The 23758-nt window shown below is 32.6% G+C and overlaps 1 protein-coding gene across 2 annotated transcripts; it reads left to right on the forward strand.

Moving 5' to 3' along the window:
• The first annotated feature begins 2117 nt into the window (after positions 1–2117).
• Positions 2118–4202, forward strand: LOC128293339 (protein LURP-one-related 14-like). Of its 2 annotated transcripts, none has more exons than XM_053029163.1 (4): positions 2118–2415; positions 2919–3249; positions 3351–3572; positions 3743–4202. In XM_053029163.1, exons 2-4 carry the CDS (start codon positions 3019–3021, stop codon positions 3869–3871), a joined length of 582 nt encoding a protein of 193 aa, XP_052885123.1. In that variant the 5' UTR covers positions 2118–2415; positions 2919–3018; the 3' UTR covers positions 3872–4202. The 2 variants fall into 2 exon arrangements, with proteins under 2 accessions (XP_052885123.1, XP_052885122.1); XM_053029162.1 differs by having other exon boundaries at positions 2124–2415; positions 2916–3249; positions 3743–3899.
• The last annotated feature ends 19556 nt before the right edge of the window (positions 4203–23758 follow it).

A 23758-nucleotide genomic window follows, 5' to 3' on the forward strand; every position in this document is an offset into this window, starting at 1 on the left:
TGCCATTAAATATTCATGTTAAAATTTTATATTGGTATCAATTTCACATTTTATCTTTAAAATAACTTTTATTAAAAATCACATTTTACATTTAATATATTTTTAATTCTAAAATACATAGTGACAAGAATTTGAAGATAATTGAAACAAATAAGCAAGCAAAGAAGCTAACCCGTATATTAAAGATTAATAAATAAATTATGTGGTGATGAAAGTTAATAAAACTTTTGATTAAGGTGAAAAATTTTTATTACGATGGGTGACAGTGGTTACAAGTAACCAAAATTATTTTTTAAAATTTAACTCGAACAAATATATTCGATTCGATTCGATTTAGATTCCATCTCACTCAACTCAATTCGAGAAAATTTTAAATCAAATTAGGATGATAAAATATGATTCGTCAACTCGATTAACTCGAAATTTTTTCATTCGATTCGATTCGATTCGATCAAACGCTCACCCCTACTTAGAATAAGGTAGCCAGTTTTACACGGATTCCGACTATACCATGTACACAGTTCCAATAGTAAATCGAAACATCCAACTCTCTTTTTCCTTCCCATCAGTAAAATTTTTTTACTATACAATGGAGGCCCACATACAATAAGTTTGATTGCATTTTACCCCTACTGTTAAAAAATGTGCAAATTAACCCATGTATGTTAGATCAAAGAGAAAACTAATCCTTTCGTTAAAAATTTTATCCACTTTTATCGTTAAGTGATGATGTAGTTGACAGAGCAAGCATGCAGCGACATATGATGTGTCATGTGTACCTCATATTAACGTAGCATTTTGTCACGTCAATAAATATTTAAAAAATAAAATTATTAGTTTTTCAAATAATTAAAAATATTATAAAATATTATAAAATTTTAAAAATTATTAAAAATAATATTAATTTAAAATAAACAACCAAAATTAAAATAACCATGACCAAACCACAAATCCAAAATAACATATCCAATAACTTTTTATTTTCCAGTGAACAATATTTTTATATCACGCCATTTACTTTGACCATATTCCCTTAAATGTTGTTTTTTTTTGGTCAAAATTTGTAACATATTTTCTCATATTGATCCACTTTGTAGTGGACAAAGTGAGGGGGCAAACAACCACAACAAATGATTTTACTTCCATTAAATTTTACATTATTTTTGTAGTTATTTCTCATTTCATTTTTTATATTTATAGTAATTCAAAATAATAATTATTAAATATTTAAATAAATTGTAACTTGATCATGATAATTAATTTTTAATTTTAATATTTTTTTGTAATTTTAAATAATTTTAATATTTTTATAATTCTTAATAATTTTAATCATTTTCATAATTACTTGAAAACCACATCAACCGTTCCTTAAATTCATCCTAGATATGGTTTTTCAAATAATTATTAAAAAATTTGTTTATATTATAAAATTTTTTATTTTAAAGTTATTTGTTGATATGGCAAAATCTCATATTAGTATGAGGTACATGTGACATGTCACTTGTCAAAACCTACTTACTCTATTAGCCACATCATCACATAATGGTAGAAATTAATAAATGTTTTAACAGAATAACTTATTTACTTTTTGGTCTAACATATAGTAGTTAATTTACCTATTTTTGAATAATATATATATATAATCTGACTTCTAATACAAAACAGTCATATCCATGTTGATGAATCTTTTACTGTGACGGTTTCCTTTGAGCGGTTGGTCAAGTATCAATTCAGAATTTTTTTTTTTATACAATCAAATTTAGGAACTTTCATTTTCACAGTGTTAAGTTTATGTTCTAATGATTTAATTAATAATTATGTAAAATATCATGAAAGAAAAAATTGAAGTAATAAGACAAAAAAATTAAAACAACAAAAGAATATTGGGAAGAAAGGATATTCATGAAATTAATTAATCAGGATCTATATTAGGTTTTTTCTAGATACTCTAACTAGCTAGGGTTGGAGTTTAGAATTAGGAGAATATATAGTGCCTGAAAATTATTAAATATTTTGACAAATTTGGTTAAAGGTAACAATGGATAACACGGTATAATTACGAGGATGAAGCTGTTGATTTGATTCTTATATTTAGATTTAGATACTCAAAATTAGACATGTTTAGCTGTGGCTTCGAATAACTGTTGTTCCTTGTACATCATAACAACAAACTACCAGAATTTTGTTTCTGGAAAATCGAAATTTTTATTCTAAATCCAATGAAGAAGGAAGAGACAAAGGCTGTTGCATCATCACAACAGATAATCCAGAATTTTGTTTTCTCTTATTTGTACTATTAAAGTGACTTCATTTTCATTTCCTTCTCCACCCCATTTAATTTCTTGTATCTCATCTGATATCCCATCATTTTTCCTATTGGTCTGGTTCTTTTCAAGTCCGGTTATCTATTACAAGGTATATGTATATGTTATTTATTTGGTTTGTACATGTAAATATATATATGAATATGTATCCTCTGTTCAACTTTGTCAATCTGAGATTATGCATGATAGGTCAAGTTTTGATTTATATGGTATTTCACGAACCCTTTTCTCGACGTTAATGGACTCCGTTTATGGAAGAAAACAATTTAATGGAGGAAACATAACATTATTATTGTTATTATTACTTTATAGAATAAAAAAATATATAGCTCTCAAAGGTCAATTTGAAATTAATGATTTTTATTTTAAATTTGTTGTTTCCGTTAAATCCTACAATGCTGAAATTCACATTGAAGTTTTTGAGATAATAAATTATCAAATGTAGTCTTTCTGCAGATGTTTCTTTCACATTTTCCTGAAATTCTGTGTTCCATCAATCTGCTTTGCTTCGTCTCATCCAAATTAAATAGCTAATTAAATAACATACGCAAAGGATAAGTGTTAATGTGCAAATTTGTTTCCCATTGCCAGCAGCCTCTACGTCCAAAGGCCCCTATTTCGAAAGTGTTTTCAGTCCGTTTACTAAAGAACATCAGCATCAAAATCAATTGAGAGCGTCGATTTTTGTTCCTCAATGGCAAGTGATGAGCAGATGATCAAGATTGTCGGGGATCAATTTTGTGTCCCTTACACAATGCAGCTGGTTGTGAAGAGAAAAGTAGAGTCATTTTCCAATGTACGCTACGATGTATTTGATACTACTGGAAATTCTCTCCTTCAAGTCGATGGAGGTGTCTGGAACTCCAAAAAGAAAAGGGTCATCAAAGATCCTGCTGGTTTTCCTGTCATCACTCTACGCAAAAAGGTATATAATATATGCAGGCATTAATTGTATAACATTTTCCTGTTTCTTTTTATTTTTGTTTTACACTTGGACGTGACGGTGGGTGTTTTGGATATGAACAGGCACTATCCTGGAAAAAGCAATGGCAAATCTATCAAGGTGAAAGCTCAGAGAAAAACCACTTTTTGTGCAGCGTGCAACGATCCAATGCGCTTCAAATGAAGAACAATCTTGATGTTTACTTAACAAGCAGCTACTTGGAAGATGGCCCTGATTTTCATGTGACTGGAAGTTTCACTTCCATGTCTTTCAAAGTTTGGAAAGGCAATTCAGTTATTGCAGAGGTATGTAAAGCTTTTTTCTGCTTCAATTATTGTTGTCAAATGTGTTTGATTTGCCTAATGAAGCCTTGGCTGCAGTAGTTAGATTGAGGCCCTTGTTTAACCAATTAATATATGGTATATGTGACAATTATTGTTTTTGTTCAACCCACTGCTGTATTATGAAAACACAGGTTATGCATAATTTCACATGGGGAAGCTGCATGGGCAAAGAAAGTTTCAAGTTAAAAGTGTATCCAGAGGTGGACTATGCCTTCATTCTAGCTTTGACAGTGATTATGCATGAGACAGACAAAGTATAATCTTCAATCTCTCAAGTTTATTTGTTTCCGCTTCCCGAAGTCTTTATAATTTATCTTTTGCAGTGTAAATTTGTACTGCATTGCTTTGAACATATAAACAGTTACCCTCCAAAAGGGGAACCAACAGTAAATGGAAATGTATAACTAATATTCCTTAATACTAGTTGCATTGCCATTAAGGCATTAGCTTGATGGTAAGAATGAGGTCCTGAATACTTTTAACCTTCAGGTTTAAATCTTATCATGTTTGGATTTGTCCAAATATATTTAGATTTATTAACTATATATGAATGTAATTATTGATCTTCTAAAAATAAAATGCTAATTGCATGATCAGATCTCAAATTATTTTGCACTTGCTTGTAGCTTCAAGACTATTGAATGATAGATCAAACAACATGTGGTGCTTAGTTGTTATATGCATGATCGTAACAAACAATGATAACAAGTGTAAAAACAACATAGAAAATAATATCATAAGTTGATTATATAATTCACTATGAGACTTTACTTAAAAGATGAATCCATTATTAAATTACAATACAATTAATTATTTAAGCTCAACTAATCAGTCGCACATTCAGTCAACTAGCCTCTTCAACTAATAGCAAAAAATACTAACCAAAATTACAAGTGATTTGAAGTAAGTATGCACTAAAGAAAATGTCCCTAACAACAAAATATTTTATCATTTAGCTCGTTATTTCTTTCGACAACAGAAGCTTCCTTTATATCGTCAATATGCATAGCTTCACTATGTCAATTACTTTGACTTCCTTGAAATGGGAATAACACGGTTGCTTATCCTTTTATCAGAATTATCTCCTTTTTGTTGTTTCTATCGCTTTCCAATTTAAAGTCATTTGAATTGTTTGGGCTCCAATGTTTTTCTTGTTTTCTGTTTACAAACATTTATCCTCTATTTTGTTGCTTACTATTATCATAATTACTATAACACCCCAATATTTTTATTTTTGTTTCTGCAATTGTTTGACATAATTGTGTATTTGTTTTAGTGGTTAACTGTTGAGGTCCCAAGTTCAAGCCCTGCTTTTGGCAAATTTTGGGTATTTTTGGATTTAAGTCCATCTCTGTTCAATGGGCTTATATGAAATTGCCTATAGTTCCATATTAGAATGAGCTTGTTGGTTCAAGTTGTAAGGGTGTTAGTGTATTGGAGGTCTTGTGTTATGTGAGCGTGGGAGATTATTTTGTTTTGTTAACGATGAGAGTTTCGATTGAACTGAAATTCTGTGTTGGTTATGAGTAATGGGGGTTGTCGGAGTAAATTAAGGGATTGTAGAGATTTGGGGGATGTGGGAATTAGTCCGGTAATATACTTTTTGATTAAAAATAATAATTTCTTTTATTTTCCAAAATTTTCCTCTCTCCTTTAAAATTCCCAAATTTTCTGACGTTACTATGTTTTTCTTCTTCTTCCTATTGAATTTTGCCTCTCCCAAACATGGGGATTCTCTTCTCGGTTTTACCATTCGCTATTGAAGGTAAGGGTTGTGTTGGTGAATTGAGAGTTCTTTTGGTATTTTTGGTTTCCTTTGTTATTCGAGTTAATTCAGTAAACCGTATTGGTAGGTGTTCTTCAGGGAAATCGAGATCCTTCAGTGGTGTAGTGAGATAGTGTGGCTGCTATTGCAGAAGGTAAGTTTTCTTGAATCATTGGAGAGCAGTTTCGGTTATGTTTTTGAGTTATAGCCAAGAGGTGGTTCAATTGGTTTCGGTGGTTTAAGTAATCGTGGGTATTCTTGTTGCTGTTTTTAGGTGTTGTTCGCTTTAGGAATGTTTTCGCATCAAATCCGTACCAGGTGTGTACCCGAAAAGTAGAAAATAAGGTTTCAAAAAAAGCCGAAAAAGGCCACGGTCAACACCACACGGGCGTATGGTCACCCGTGTGGTAGGCTGTGTGAGGGGACACAGTCGTGTGATCAACAAAGGCATGGCAGTGTGGTGGCTCAAGTGTGGTCGTGTAGGCCACACGGGCTAGGCCAAATCGGGTGTATGGGCCGCACGGACGTGTAGGCCCATTTTACTGAGATTTTTCGTAGGGTCGCACAGGTTATCCTAATTGACTATGGGCCTACCTTAGGGTCGATAAACGCTATCTAACACTAAAACCAAGTGATATGTTAGACTGAAATATGATTATGAGCATGCTTATGTTTGTATATATGTTTTCTGTTTATAAAAGCATGTTAAGTATGATTTATCTTCTAATTCTGTATACATGTTATGTTATCTGATAATGGGGATGGGATGATGTATTTTGGAGGAAGTGTTCTGAAAGGCATTTTGTGTCTATTATCTGGCAGCATGGCTACATTATATCTATTATGTGCCACATCGGTACAACATGGTGTGTAGGGCAGGGTGGGTGTTTTAAACCCCACATGGTGTGTAGAGATAGTCGGAGATGGTATGTAGAGGACGGGGGTAGGATATCTAATTCTGATTCTCGTTTGCACATCTGTATCTATCTCTATAATGGGCTTAAGCCTGAACCCGTAACTATCTGATTCTAATTTTTGGTTGTGTATATGCTTAATTTTGTGGGGGTTACACATTGAGTTTACGTAAACTCACTCTTTTCTATCTATTTTGTACAGGTAATCCATAGTCTTAGGCGGATCGGTGTAATGGAGGACCCAACAGTGACAACTCACTATAAATTGTTTTATTTTATTTACAGCTTTATTTAAGTTTGGCATTAAGATTTGAGAGTTTGTGTTTTCTAGGACTGTATGGACTTTTAACGGTTGGTTTTGGTTTTGTTGCTCATTTTATGCATGCTTTATTTAAAATTTTTCTTTTAAAACAACAGTTTACTAAAACAAGGTTTCTAAATCACGAACTGTATTGCTTAAGCAACACGATTTCATAAGCTTCCACTCTAAAAGAATTTTAGGCAAATGGATTGATGTTTTGATAGTAAATACAAAAACTTAAGAGTTGAGTTAACGTTTTTGAATTTCTTAAAAAAAAATAAGAGTTAATAAACTGAACTAGTTCTATTGTGACGACTTAGTTCATAAAACCCATTCCATGTGACATCTCCAGATTCGGCCATAACGTCTAGGCCGGGTTTGGGGTGTTACAATTACAAATAAAATATTGCCAACACTTTGATGGAATATTTTCAAATATTTATAATGTTTCAATAATTATAAATGAATTAGTATGGTTAATCAAAAGTTAAATTTTTTAGTCATTTGTCAAGAGTCATATCACTTGATTTTTAAAGAATTATAACTATTCAAACAATATTATTTGAATAGTTATAACATTAGATGAATAATTATATATTTTTAAGATATTATTATTTAGAAAAGGCAACTATTGAAAGATGTCTATATGAAGAGACATGAAAATTCTTATAAATAAGAATGAGATTTCATTTGGAAATCACACCAAAAAGTTCTGAAAATTCTTTCTATTATTCCTTTTCTAATATTATTAGATTGTTCTATAAAGAGTTACTACAGAAATTTTTTGTAGAAATTGAGTTTCATTTTATACATTGCTCAGTGCTTAGTGGACGATTCTCGTTAGTGCAAAACGCAAATAGTCATCGGCTTCATTATATCTTCAAGGTTAATTTGATTGAAACTCTTTTACACACCGGATATAGGTAAGGGCCAATATAACTTTAAAGATAGTGGCTTCATACATGTCTTGGAGTCTTGTCCTATTTCTTCATTTTCTGTTCGAGTTTTGTTTATGTGTTTGAGATTTTCATCACCGGAGATTTGTACTAACACCCTCATGCCTAGAAAAAGGTTTCAGCTTGTTGCCGAGTTGTTGCTAAAAAGCTTTGCAACAACTATTTAACAATAGAAAATCTCAACAAGCTAACCCAACAACTTAGACTACAAGTTTGGCTATAAGTATAGCTATTTCAGAAGATACATTAAAGTTGCCATATTTAATCAACTAACCAAGAAAGAGAGAGAACAGATAAGGTGAGGTGAGGATCCATAAATGAATTGATTAGCTAAAGCATATTTCTCTATTTTTCTGTAATTAGACCAGTGGTTATATTACAAGACTAAAAAGAGTTTAGTAATGACCTCACTATTTTTTTATTATTAAATAAAAGTAAATTATTTTTTATGAAAATAAAACAAATTTTATTTAAAATTTACGGAATTTGTCATCTCTATTTGATGAATAGTATCTATGTATTCCTTTATCCAATACAAGTCTTCATCAATAGACATGGCATGTTTACGTAAAGCATGTGTTGCTTGGTTGTCATCTCCCTTAATATGTTAGATGGTGCTTTATGTGAGTATTTGCATTGTGTTCTTGTAACACCCATCAAATTTGTTTCGTATATGCTTGCCTAATTTGATAATATGATTTATATGAAATTATTGTTAATTTTGTAATAAACTTAGGATAAATAAAATTTTTGTAAGGGTTAAGTGTAAATTGGTGAAAGTAATTCAAAATGTCTTCTTACTTTTCAACATAGTACAGAAAGAAAAAAAAAGAAAAAAAGGAAAAGAACCAAGGCAAAAGAAGTAAAAGGAATAAAGATAAAACCATGAAAATTTGGACTTTGAAGCAAGATTATTTTTCCCATCATTTACAATTCGAAGTTACATGTATTTTATGATATGAATTTGACTTTTGGAAGTTTTACTATTTTTAATTAATTGAAAGAAGTCATCACGAGTATTTGTATGATATGTATTTTGAATTAGTTAATGTAGCAATAATTATGGCTAATATGTATTTTAGGTTCTTCAGGTATACATTAACTAGATTAATGAGTTGGTAGATTAAATTTTAAGGTAAGTTACTTGCCAAATCTATAATTGTCCCATCAATGTATATGTATGTGTATGTGTGTATAAATACATATATTTAAATGAATTTATGAATATACATGTATTTTTACTTAAGACAACTAGTTTATTATGGTTGCATTTGTATTGAGGTTTTTAACCAAAATGTATTGGACATTACTATGATTGTAAAAATTATTGGTATGAAAATTTTATATGTGAATTGTTAGTTATTGATTTTGAATCTGACTTGGTTATATTTTGGACCCTATCATTGGGAATGAATACAATGGGCATTATGAGATTACCTTATAATTAAGACCTTGTCATTAGGTTGAACGTGGTCATAGTCCAATAGTTCTTTGATTTGGTTATGTTTTTGGCCTTGTCATTTGGGACAAATACAATGGTGTACCTACTAACATTTTTTAACCTTCACAAGGTTGCTTTATGAGTATGGACCTTCCTTTTATTATGAATATATATATATATTTGATTGCAAGGATGAATATGTAATGAATCTATATGTGATTACAAGTGAATATGTTGAAACCATGACCATTTACATTATTCACTTTATATATATATATATAGAGAGAGAGAGAGAGAGTAATTTGAATATGAAATTGCCTTAGATTATTAAAATTTGAGTTGTGAACATTTGTAGAAAAATGAAATTTGATTATGATATGATTATTATGAAGAAATGACAAGTGATTTTACTCCTATATGTTTGTAGTACATGATAATTTGAGTAGTTGAGGAGGTTAGCCACATATTTAGTAATAATACCTAATCGAATAATTCTATTTTTTTTTTAAATGTAGCGGAATAGCTGCTACCTAGTTTTATCACTAGGATTTAGGATTGATAGATCATGGTTAGTAATTAAATATTAGAGCTTTTGACTTATCATTTTGATAAATGGTTAAGGAATACTAGTTTATCATATAAGTGGCTAAACCTATAGATTAATATAAAATTTTGTGACTCGACTTAGATATGTTAAACTTTCCTTAACCATTCATTATGAGTACAAGTTTTAGTATATGTAGGCTTACATAATTATTAAGGCATAAGATTGTTGTTAAATCCTAATATTGAGTTTTAGGAGTTCCAGTTACTTCTTTCTTCCATATACGGACTATTACTCGAGCATCCTTTTGTTAATTTCTCTCTATTTCCTCAAGTTTTTCATACTCTTATCTACTTTTCATTTTGTCCTCTTTTAGATAGTTTTTTTTATTAACGATTTATAAATAAAATATGTATAGGCAAACATGTGGTGTGTGTTTTAAATCATGGTACATATTGTATCCATGTTGATACTTGATTAATCCTTTAGCTTGATGTTTATCATATATTTCCAAGTTGTTTGTCCAATTTGGATTTTATTGATTTTGTCAATAAGATTTTCAAAAATGCTAACATACTCAGACAAGAAATTTTGGGTACTCCTTTATTAGTATGGAAGAGGTTCATTTTTCTTTCTAATCCCATTCAATTTAAGAGATAATACATCTTTTGATTGTGTGAGGATGAATTTTGTATTGAATGTTAAAATATTTCATTTGGAAAATGTAATTCTTCCCTCAATTGCTTGATTTTTAATACATTAAAGATATAAATGATGGATTAGGAGTTTTCTTGACTGATTAATGAATAAATGTGTTGAGTTATCGTTTGAGCTGTTATATGAGTTGCATCTACTAGAAATAATGTAAAATTAGAAAATTAAATGACAAACACAACCAATTGGTTATGCAGTTTAGATCCAATATGTCTGCAAGCTTTGTCCAAAGAGTAATCCACTATAATCTCAACATAATAAAAGATGATTTAAGCTCAACTCACTTACACTTATTGTAGCCTTACTCTCATGCAATTGTAAAGATTAAATATCCCACTAAGACTTTCCCTTATGAAAGCTTGGTCCTAATTGATAAAGCAATTTGTTTCCAATATAAAACACTCAGAAATGTTCCTACTAATGAGTAATTTGAGTTATCTAATATGCACAACTAAAACCATATAACAATCTTTCATTATGTAGGCATTTGTACACCTTCTTTCTACTCAGACCTCTATGAAATTGGACAAGCATTTAATTTTCAAAGGGAATGGTTTCTTATTGACCTTTGGCCCAACCATTTGTTTCTTGTTGTATACTTCTATCTCCTTGCCTTGCCATGATGACAATATTTTGGAAAAGACATTGAATATCAACAAAATTCAGTTCAAGTTCCCAATTCACCTTGTGTTCTTTCAAAAAGGATATTGATCCAAGATTTATACTTTTTTGAGTAACTTACATTGCCCTACTCTTTACTGTAACTTTATAATGAGAGCTTGACGAATCAAAGAAATCCTTGCTTGAATCTTCAATAGAGCTAATAGTCTTCTGCATACCAACACTATATTTCCCTTTCTATCTTTGAGAATAGTGGCACCCTCGTAGTAACCCTTATCATCACACTTTTCTAACTTAAAGACTCTCTACCTCTAGCATGTTAATTGAAGGATTTTGGGCTTTCAGTCTCCCTTACCTACCATGATTATTAATCTCAAATTTGCATTCATAACTAAAAAGAACAATTGTTAATCAGGTGCAAAGTCTAGAGTGGGTTTGGACTAAATTTTTCAAAGATAACCATATTCTTAGTTTTCCATATACCTCAAAGTGTGCAAGTAAAGTTTGTATAGAACTCTCTTACCTCAGTTCCGTTTAAATCATCAATCTGTAGCTACTAGAATATACAATATTTTAGTAAGTTCAAATTGAAATTTTAAATTTTGAAAGTCAACTTCCAAACCAAACAACTTTTGCAAATTTACATTTCACAAAAAGGTGTTTTAAGGATTCATCACCATAATTGCAACACGGATAATAAATATCCACTAGGATCAATCTATTCTGAAGTCCATCCTTCACAAGGAGCTAACTAGAACAAATCTTCCACAGAAAATATAATGAGCTTAAATGTCAACTTAAGCTTCCATAAAACCTTCCACTTCTTGTCTATCTTGCTTTAGGTAATTCTTTCATTAATATTATAATATCATAGTGCATAATATATTGACATAACAAATAATAATCTATTGTGATCAAATTTCCATACATTTTTGTCTTCTCCACTAATGAGAATGATCTGTTAGATATGGCTTGCCAATAATCATTCCTAAAAGTAGTTTTGATGGATCTTTCATCCCATGCCCTACCATCTCTCTTAAGAAATTTAGAAGAGAGTTATGTGTAGTTGTCATGTTAGTTGCCCATGTGGTTATGGAATTATTCCCTGTTCTTAACTCGTAGTTCAAGCCACCGCATATATTTATGGCTTCTCCAAAATAACAAACATCATTCCCTACTATTATTCCCTTTCAGATCTAGCAATAAGAAGGTTTTGTTCCATGTTTGTAATATCCTTATTTTTGTAATACTTTTCCTTTAGTCTTAGTTGTAATTGCATTCGGTATTATCATAATCCTTCAAGTTCATTTTTCTAACAAAGATTCCTTCATCAACTTTGTATGTCAATTACCTAATCCACCCTCTTATATAGGAAAGGCCCTTAACATTTGATCAATATTATTTTAGATATAATATGTGAGTTTAAAATAAGAGAACGTGTGAAGAGGTAAGGCCGCAAGCATTGCCTTAATGATCGTTAATATTCCTTATTGTGACAGACATTTAGCCTTCTAAAGTGCATGTTTATTTTGGAATTTGTCAAGGATTCCTTAGAAAAACTCTTATAGAAACAAAATAATTAGAGTTAATCAGCAAATCAATATTTCAATTAAGTCAACATTAATAAATATGAAAAATATGAAAACAAAATAAACATGTTATGGCGAGCTTTCTGTTGTTGGTTTCACTATGTAGAGAATGAGAATGATTTATTTGTTGGTTTTGATAAGCCAAATCTCATAATAAATGTAGTATTCTATCACACCCGAAATTTCTAAGGACCTGAACTCAAAGAAGAGTCGAGGAGCCGATTGCATAGAAATAGAAATTTTTAGGCTTAAATGAGATATTTTGAAACTTAAGTGGCTGGTTGGGAATGATTAAATTTCAATCCTAGTTTAGTTAGATTGGAATTGGCTAGTTCCATAATGGGAGACAAATGATTAGGATTTAGTGGTGGTATTGGTTTGTGGAGGCCATGCTAATGAAGTATATATGGGTGTGTCTGGAAACAGAATTTTTCTCAATTCTATTTACCAATTTTTCTCCCTAAATCATCGTCTTCTTTATTCGTTCTGAAGAAGAAGAGGATGTTGCTGAAGGAAGCTTTGCATGTTATAGCTACAGCGAGAATTGAAGTCTAGTGGTGGAGAAATTGAGGAAATGGCAAGGTTCCTTACCCCTCTGAACTCATGAATTTAAGGAATGAGTAAAGTAAGAACTCCCAAAGCTTTTGTATACTTTAAGATTTTGGGTTTCTAAAGACTGACCACTTTTAATGGTTGTCATGCTTAGCTACAGGACAAAGAATGTAACGCCCCAAAAATTGGGCCTAGAAAGAATTGGGCCTTGAGTCTGGGATTCGGATAGAAGAAAACCTGAATAATTAAGAAGTTTTAAATATTATCGTTTAAGAAAAAAAATTGAATTAAATTACTACTAGAAATTTTTCTTGTATTTATTATTACGGATATTTTAATTTTTACGAAATTTTAATTAGTATTATGAGATAAAATTATTATTATTAGAAAAATATTATCTGCATGTATGTTTGAAAAATTTTTATGAAAATTATTATTATTTACTGTATTATTGATATTTGAAATTTTTATTATTAGATATATTTATAAAATTATTATTATTATAATTATTATTATTAGATAGGAAAAAAATAATATATATATTTATAAAAGTATTGTTGTTTTGCTGTTTAAGACTCTAGAAAAATTTTAATTTTGTGCTACCTTAGAGAATCTAGGCAGTAGGCCTTAATAATATTTTGGGCTGCGTTTTAGCATAAAGGAGCATTTGGCCCAATGGCTAAGCACGCTAGGAAGGCGTGGGAGGTGCCTGGGTTCAAGGCACGGCGTGCGCCAATGGTTGTTGTTTTTACAATCAAGGATTTGTCGCAAGGAGGCCTTATAAATATCTTGGGAGGAAATGTGACACAAAAGAGGCATGTGGTCAAGTGGCAAGGAGGCGTTAAGAGTGTGCATGTGGTTAGGGGTTCAAGTCTGGTAAGTAGCACTATCTTGTTTTATTTTTAAACAAACCGGAACTGTAGTAAATAAGTATTATAATTAATTGTGAGTAGATTATATCATGAGAAGAGCTTCAGTGCAGTGGCAGCAGCGTGCTAGGCTTGTCGTGAGGTTATGAGTTTGATTCCAGGGGAAGGTTAATTCTGTTTTATTTTTAAAGCAGGCCAAAATTGAAGCAGGTAAGGTTTATATTTAATTGTAACCATATATTAGAAAGGAAGGAAGCCTGGTGCAGTGGCCAGCAACATGGACGTAAGCGCAAGGGTGGATTGAGGTCTGGAGTTCGAACTGTTGTACACGCAATGGGCTACCAATTTTGCTGTTCACATAGGGGAGAGTTAGAGTTTGACCGAAACTCTTCTTAGCAGCATGATGAAGCGTAGATAAGGCTGCAGATCAGCGGTTAGGTGTTTGAATGAAATTCAAACTTTGAAATTTGGGATTGGAATTTAAAAGGAAGATTTATACCGAAATGCACTCATTCGGCCATAGCAAATAAGTGTCATTTATTTTTGGCCTTTATGATTCATTTTTTTTCTCCTCTTTTTCATTCTCTTGCTCTCTTAATTCTTCAAGCCGAGGCCATTAAACCATTCCTCTCCTTTCTTTTATCATCATCTTCCCATCTTCTTTGCTTAACCAATCATAAAAGAAAAAAAACCTCTCCCATTCAATCACCTTAACCGATCACTCACAAAAGCCGAAACCTTCATAAGTCATAGTGATTCGGGAATTAATATCTAATTCTATTCTCTACTCGCATTTTAAGATTGGATTTACTATGGATCTGAGATTGGGGAAGTGTTAAAACGCTCTTGACAAGTACATCATTGGTGGTAAGTACTCGGAATCTTATTTCCATTCTTTATTTCGGGATTTAAAGAAAAGCCGAAAACCCCTATATGCAAAGGGTGACTGTCGACTAAACTAAAAGGGTTTAGTGGTGTTATTTGATTTGTTTTACTCTAGTGTGGATTAAAGGCTACTAATCGAGGGCTTGGATATTTGGAACGACCAGAATTAGATCTAGTCCATTTTTTTCCGGCAAAAGTAAGAACTTTAGTGCCTAAGGTGTTAAGGGCCAAATATGGTAAGGGTTTGATGTGTTAAGTTGTTATGGATTCATAGTTTAACGTGTTAGTAACTGATTGTAGGCAACTCGTGTGTGGAACTCGTCAACGTTTCATCGAAAAATAGGTATGTAAACGACACCCACTCATAGACTAGATCGGTAAAAGCCGAAATGCCGAAATGCCGGAAAGCCAAAGATTTGTAAACTTATGACGTCTGGCCTTCGTGAATGGTTGTTTGTTAGTTTTGGTAATCTAAAGCGGTATGATTGCAGAGTGCGCAATTTCGTGAACTTCGGTATATTTGGGCTTAATGGGCCGAAAATGGGTTAATGGGCCAACGGACCTAATTCAGTAAAAACGTTCGGTAAGTGTTTCTGTTGATGCGTTAATGGTTGTAGGATGTATGTAAACCCTAAAATAGTGAATTTTACTAAAATACCCCTAAGTATGAAAATTACCATTTTACCCCTAGGTGCAAAATGATCGTTATACCCCTAGGGTTAATTTTGACTGAAATGCATGATATTCTGATTCTGTTTGTTGTATGCCATGACATGTATATCTGTTGCATGGGATCTGGGTTATGTTATAGAGGAAGAACCCATTCTGGTGGCTGTGCCATATATTCTGATATAAGCAATTTTGCTGCGGATTATAGTTAGTGCCGCAACCGGTGCTAACACTGTAAGTGTAGGGATGGCGTGGATGATTTATTCCCCACAGGAAGTGTAGGGATGGACGGAGGCAAGTGCAGGGTTGGATGGGGTTATCATGCATTAATCATATGAGGTTGTTTTGTTATGGGCCAACTGTATTGAAATGGGCCCAACTGTGTTAATATGGCCAAGGCCCAATATATCTCGACTTGTAATAGGGCTACGGCCCAGATTGATACTGATATGGGCTAGGCCCAATATACTCTGATACTATAAGGGGCTATGGCCCAGATTAATATTGATATGGGCTAAAGCCCAATTAACACTGATTTCTGAATAGGGCTTAGGCCCAGTAAAGCTTGAACTGATTTGGGCTCTGGTTGGGATACTTTACACATTGAGTTTTCCAAACTCACCCCCTTTCTCTTCCATCCTTGCGGTGAGCCCTAGTTGGTGGACTTGGAGTCAAGGGATTTAGAGTGGCCACGAAGATTAAGTTTCTGCTTTCTTTAAAATAAGTTTCGCATTTATTATTTTGATTATTTTATTCGGTTTAAGTTGTAATAAGGCCGCTCTTTTTATTATTTTTAATATTTTGGGCTATTAAATTGGTTAGCTCTAGGCGCGTTTTATAAAGTTACTTATTTTCAAAATATCACGATTCTTGAGCAAAGCTTAAAAACGTAAATGTTTTCAAAGGAAATAAATATTTTAAATGGACTTAAACTTAATTTGTTGTTCGTGGACAAGTAATATGCTTTAAGTGTGGCAATGGATGTGTGCATGTCTAGGATTGGATCCATGAAGAGCTTGGTACTGAAGCAGTCCGATAGACTCACCTCCTCTTTTCTGGCTTCCTACCTGGTGCACAGCTTCCATTCACTTTAATCTATAACGAAAATATTCTTCTCAAAGATTTTTAATTAAAACATGGTTTTCGAAAAACACTTCAATGTGACACGCTGAATTCGGCCGTAACATCTGGTCCAGGTTTGGGGTGTTACAAAGAAAGTTTTGGCCTTTAAACAAGCTAAGCAAATAAGAATGGGAAGCACGGTGAGTTACGATGCACTATTTCTGCGTGATTATTGACCATGCACTATTTTAATGGTGTTTGTACTTAGTTGTTCTGAGTTGTCTGAAACTATTGTTATGTATGGATGTGGTAAATAAGCATGCTGGACATAAATTGGTCTTGAGTTCTATGATGATGCATGATTTTTTGTTGATTGTGAATGCTAGGCATGTATAGGATAGCATAGGTAATTCGTTATCCGTAGGTGTGGCTGTATGTTGAAATGGTTATATTTTATGCCTAAAAAGTAGCGTACTCCATAATAATATGTTATGAAATGTTGTATTTCATGCTTACGATAGGGGAGTACGGAAGGTAAATTATTGACGGGTTAGATAGACTTAGGGTTTAGGAAATTAAGTTTTTGTTTATTGTTATACGATATTGCTAAGTACAAACCTTGGTGTGTGAAGCTTCGAGCCTTGCAGAGGTGACACTATGATATTTGAGCATCAAGGTCGAAATGACAAAATAGAGGAATGGGTGGATGGATAGGAAAATGGAATTTCGTTAAGATTTCATCATACAGTGATGCTGGGTACAAACCGCGATGTGGAAAGCTCTAGGCCTTTTGGGGGGACCTTTTAGTATAATGTGAAAAGGTATTTAGGTTCTTTAGGATGACACCTTGACAACAGTTTTTAGGTTCCATAGAGCAACATCGCGACAGCATTAGTAGGCTCTATGAGGCGACACCATAATGGCGATAAAGTCCTTCAATGTGAGACCTCAAAGAATTTTAAGGTGTAAAACCATAGCTTGGCTATGGCAACCAATGGAGTCCACCAGGACATGAAACATGGGAAATAATGTGTAAAACTCTGGCTCGCCCATGACAATATAGAGAGTCCTCTAGGACAGTAAATATGGGGTGGTCTACTAGGACATTAAACATGGGGTTACGCGTGTAAGACCATAATATGGTTGTGGCAACCACGAAATTCCCACCAGGACAATAAACTCGAAGGTTGTCAAGATGAGGAAAGGAAGATCTTAGTACAACTCTCATGGAGAGTAGCATAATTTGATAGAATTGGTACACTTGAGAATGCGTGTATGAGTCAGTAGACTGCGGCTAATAAACAGGGTTAGTAATGATCATCAAACATTCAAGCGAAACCTAAATCTATGTGACCATAGGTAAAAAGGAATGGTCCATGATTGCCAAGTCCATCAAGGTCCACTCAAAGATAATGGTCCGATAGGTATTCATTTATTATTATTAGTCATTGAAGAATCAGAGTAAGATGAATGTTTAGCCAAGGCTAGTTGGCATGGTACAAAACTACCACGATGATAGGATGTCAATTTAGATGGTTCATCCATAAGGACAGAATGGTGAAGATCGAGTTGGTTAAGATAAAAAAAATTAATTTAGAGTGAGGTAGAATCAAGTCAGTACCATTGGAAACCAAGGTTGTAGAGAACATATTTGCTTCTAAGACAATGAATAAGACCGCCAGCTGTTAGTAAGGAAAATGGACAAGGAAGTGACCTTGTTAGTGAAAATTTATGGAAAGGCTAAAGATGATCAGGGATTGTAATTTTTCCGCATTAAATTTTGTTTCTTAAAATTCTTCAAAAAATAAGTGTGAAACTATTTCATTGAATCTCACTAAGTTCATTAAAACTTACGGATGCATTGCCTTGATTGTAGGGTAAAAGATTAATATAGTGGTCAAGGAGAGGACCGAGCCAGACTCCGCCAACTTGAGGAAAAATGGGAGCAGCAGCCATAATATGTGTACAGAAAGGCATCCTTGGAGGTTTTACCTTGGGGGTTAAAACTAGTGTATTAGACTCAAACCTTTTAAATTGTTGTAAGAAATCCAAGTTTTATGAGTTTAATATTGGTTCTAGCAAGTGTATAAGTAGATAAACTCAGGAATTGTTAAATTGTATGGTTTTTTGTATCATCTGTTACCTGAATCTAGTGATTGGGTCAGGTATAAGGTGGTACATATTCATTGGTATCCATAGGCTCAGCTATGTGAACTGAAAGTTAAGGTTGGTATGGGTTTCAGCTTAGGGTGTGCAAAATTCGGGTAAAACCGAAAAAATTCGGCTAACCGACCGAATTCGGTTAATCAGTCGGTTAATCGAATTAATTCGGTTGGGGGTCGGTTAAAATTTTTTTGAGTTTTCAGTTAACTGTTAATTCGGTTCGAAACCGGTCGGTTAACCGAAAATAATTAATAAAAAAATTATAATATATAAATAGTCCACTATTCACTCAAACCCAATCCAACATAAACCCAAATACCCAATCTAATATATATTAACCCAATTACCCAACCCAACCCAATTACCCAACCCAATCATAAAAATTACAAATAATTTAATAAATAAAAATAAGAATATAAAACTAAAAATAAAAATAAAAATTAAAAAATATATATAATTTATACAAATAACTCGGTTAATTCGGTTAATTCGATTAATTCGGTTAATTTTATACTAATTTTAACCAAAAATTAAAAAACATATAATTTTCGGTTAACCGACCGAATTAACCGAAAAATTTTCGGTTCGGTTAAATTTTTTGAAAAAATTTCAGTTCGGTTAACGGTTAAAAATTGTGAAAGGTCGGTTAATTCGGTTAATGTTATTTCGGGTCGGTTAACCGATCAGTTAACCGATTGAACACCCCTAGTTTCAGCTATTTAGGCAAGTTTAATATTGTTTTTTTGGCAAAACAGGGATTGAGATATTTGTCCAATCTAGGTTCACTTGTTGCTCGTATGTTAAACACAAAGTATTATCCTTTTACTGATTTTTTTTAATAATACAGTTAGGTTCTCACCCTTCATATACATTCCATAGTATTTGGAGTTCAAAAGGGTTGTTGGGCTCAGGTCTCCGTTGGAAGGTTAGCAACAATAGGTCGATTTCGGTATTTTTGGTTGCTAAGGCCTAGTAACTACAATATCCAAATAGGTTAGAAGTGATATCAACGTTGTTAGTGATCCGATGATTCCCAATGAGGCAAGATGGAATGTACCTTTGGTCTGGAGCTTACTTTCAGATGCTGAGGCCAAGCGTGTTTTATGCATCCAATTGGCTCTTTCGGGTCAAGAGGACATGATGCTGTGGCGTGGGGATAACACAACGGAGTACACTGTGCGCAGTGGGTATAAGTTTCTTACAATAGGTAAAATCACTACTACCCCAACTAACTAGTGTGGATAAATTTGTTTTTTACAAGTTTTTATGGGCACTCTCTATCCCTCCAAAAAATAAAATTTCCTGCTGGAGATTATTTAGAAATTACATTCCTACTTTGGAAATTTTATACAATAGAAGGATCACTGCAAGTCCCTTATGCCCAAGATGTCAGCATCTTCTTGAGTCGGGCGTTCATGTAGTACGAGAGTGTAACTTTGCTAGAGAAGCGTGGGCGGGGTTGAGCATTTCTTGGCCTGCAAATTTGGATACTCATGGATTAATGGAATGGGTATGTTATCTTTTTAAGCTACCATTACCTATGATTTGTCTATACATTTGTGTTTCTCTTTGGGTTCTATGGCTCTCTAGGAATAAACTAGTTCACAAGGTGTGTTAACAATCTCAAGAGTCAATTATTACCTTCATCAAAACTTATGTCTTTGAACTTGGACTCTCAACAAGAAGGGCTGCCCAGTACTCGATCGATAGAAACTTAGAGTTGATCAGCTGATCTTGTGTGTTTGCGATCTTGCTGAGTAATTACTCTAATTTGATAGAATATTGTTGGAAAAGTTGTATTTTATAGGAACTTTGAGGCATATTCTCAATAGGTAAAGGTTGAAATTTGAATCATAAAATTATGGTTTCATATTCTATTCCATGAGACCTTTACAACAGTATATCATATGCTCAAAATGGTTGAGTGATGAATGAGAAATTCATACTCAAAGTAAGTTACTTGGAACTATTTGTTGAGAAAAAGAAAAGTTTAGATCTCATATTAGTTATATACCAAGTGTGATATTTGTATATATATGAGAACCCTTTTGAAAGGTGATTGAATGACTAAGCTTGGAACCTTGCCTAGCATGTAGGGGGTGAGACGGGGTTGGACCTGCACTCACACAATGTGGGCAATACGAAATGTTTAGACTAATTTAGCCCAAAATGGGTTTGTGGGTATTTTAGCCCAACATAAAATTTATTTCTTCTCAGCAAATATATACAAAATCTAATATAAAATGACATATATCCTAATTTAGTTATTCTAATTAATACAAATTTTGTCTCCTTATACATGGATAGTTTCAAAAATTCATCCACTCTGAATGCCTATAAAAGGCTAAGACTTATTCAGAATTTTTTGCTAAATTTTTACTCTCTCACACCGAGATTATTTTCTCTCAAAATATTCTTTTCCTCTCCATATTTTCTAATGTTCCGTGTTTAGAAAAAGACAATGTTTGTTCATTGATCGCTACAGAGGTGTTACTACTTTGATCATTGTGTTGTTGTATCTTGGGAGACATTCGACTAACGTTTCTCCAATTACCATAGAAGCGACCGTATTTGTCTTAAGAAAACTGTGTTAAACAGGCCTCAATGTTTAGTAAATCTCTATTCTTCTTTTTGATTTCAACTTTTTGTTACGATTTTTATTGGCCCATATTTGACAATTTAAATATAAATTATTCTATTTATATTTTATTCTATATATATATAAATAATTATTTATTTATATTTATATATTTTCTTCGCTAACGTATTTTATCCAACAAAAATTGCAATTGGAAACAATGAGAAAACCTTGTAGTTGACACCAACCCTTAGTTTAATAGTCTCTAGATTCTTCTTTTAGAGTATGCTTAGTTAGATGAAAAAGTGGATATTGGAAAAGGGAGTGGAAAGTGCAAAAAAAAAAAAAATTGACTATGTTTAGTTAGGAAGAAAAGTGAGAGAAAGGAAAATAGGAGAGATGCTCATTTTTCATCTTAATGCATAAAAATCGATCCTTCTAAATTGAAATGATGAGATAAAGTTATGCATTTTGCAAATGATTTATTTTCATTCTTTTCATTTTTCAACTCTACTAAGCAAAGGATAATTTTTTTTTCATTTTTCCATCTTTCTTACCAAGCACACCTGTAGAAAGAAAAATTATGTTTTTCATCCTTCTAGTTTTCTACTTCTCCAACTTTTCTTCATTTCAATTTTCTTGGACTCTATCAAGCAAAACTTTTGTTTCACCCTAGCTGATCTATTAAGTTGTTATGGTGCAACCTAGCCAAACCGTGAAACCAAATGTTAACTTTAGCACCTACAAGATTATGATGTCTTTGTGACTGAAGATAATGTTTTTTTACTTGTTTTTTAGGTTGTATCAAGCCAATCATGTTTCTTCAAAACTGTATCCATATGGGATCATTAGTATCGCTTAACCAGTTCAACTCTGGATTCAGTAAGGTTACAATAAATTATGACTTGTCCCTCTTACTTAGAAGGTTACTTGTAGTGTTGGATGACTAGAGTAGTGCGTTGGTTGATGTTGTTGAATCAATGCCTGAAATTGAAAATCAATCCTGCCAACTTTATCCTTGATAGTTAAAAGACATTAAAGGTAGCTTTTAGCTTGCTTATTCGCATATTGAATGATTTTTTTTTTCTTTGGCCTAGAGTATTATTTCCAACTTGAATTTGATAAATATTTTCATATTAAGTTCTGAAGCTTTTTTTTAGGTTTGGTAATTAGTTTTACATTGAAGTTTAATTTTTTTTTAATCCAAGTTAATCATTAATCTTAACAATTGTTCTCACATTGAGGTTTTAAGTTTTTTTATATTCAAGTTAATCCTTGACTTTTCCTTGAAAAAGAGTTGGACCAATAAAAGTTCAAATCTTGATGTGGAAACAATTACCAAATTTAGAAGTTAATTTGGACAAAAAAAAAGTTCAAATCTCAATGTGAAAATAATTATTAAATTTATGAATTAACTTAGACAAAAAAAAAATTCAAACATCAATGTAAAACAATTACCATTAAGATTTCAAACAAAAAAATGGATTAACATTATTTTTTAAACGTAGAGTATCTCTAAAAATGATGCTCCTTGACCCTTTTTATTTTATCTTTTGGGCATATTTCTATGACAAGTGCAAGTTTCAATCTATGAACATATTCTGATGTGACACATTTGGGGCAAAAAGCCAAACTCAGTAGAGTTTTTGTCCTCCTTTGGCATGGTTCTTAATTATCTAAATCATTTTTGGGTTCTCTACATCTTACATAACATTTTAGTGGCCACAGTCAAGTGCACTAACAAATATCTAGAGGTTTTAAATGCAACTTTGCGTGTTCAAGTTCTTACCTCCTTCAGAGAGGCTGTTAAAGAAATTTGGAAACTTGGTGCTGGTTGCATACACCTCTTGCTTTATCCTGTATCTGATGAACGCCGAACTATTTTGGTATGTAACTGCTGATTGAAGACCTTTTACCCACCTTTATCCTGACTGATCAATTATTTGGCAATGAGTTGTTAGATCATTTAGAATTGTTGAAACTGACATATTGGAAACTCAAATTGCCAAAAAGACCATGAGCAGCTACAATATTATGAGTTTTTCAGAGGATATGACAAGTGATTCAACGTAGCCTTCCAGATCAGCTAAACAAATGAAACTGGTCATTAAGCCATGTCTATGCTGTTGACAGAGGAAATGAAACTGGCCATGATGCAGCTGAGGAAAACTAGAACTCAGGTCTAAAGTTCATGACTGATGGTGGCAACTGACAAAATCCACTGCTATGCAAGTTGAGAGAGTTGGGCTATTAGCCAATCCAGAGAATTGACCTTAAAACACCTTTCTATTCCTTTTTGTTTATATATAACCTAAGGGGAACAACAGGGTGGGCGTGGAGCTTCATAAATTATGGTTCATGTCATAAAAACTAAGAATGAAGAGTTATTGAGCAACTTAACAAGGTAATTGATGATGGAAAGGCTCTGCCATGTAATGTAGATCATTAGATGAGCACCTTGCATTGAGATAAATTGCAAATGACTAGTGTCTTGAAAAACAGGAAAAGAAATATGTAAGCAAAG

This window comes from Gossypium arboreum, chromosome 5, assembly GCF_025698485.1.
Source record: "Gossypium arboreum isolate Shixiya-1 chromosome 5, ASM2569848v2, whole genome shotgun sequence".
Classification (NCBI taxonomy): domain Eukaryota; kingdom Viridiplantae; phylum Streptophyta; class Magnoliopsida; order Malvales; family Malvaceae; genus Gossypium; species Gossypium arboreum.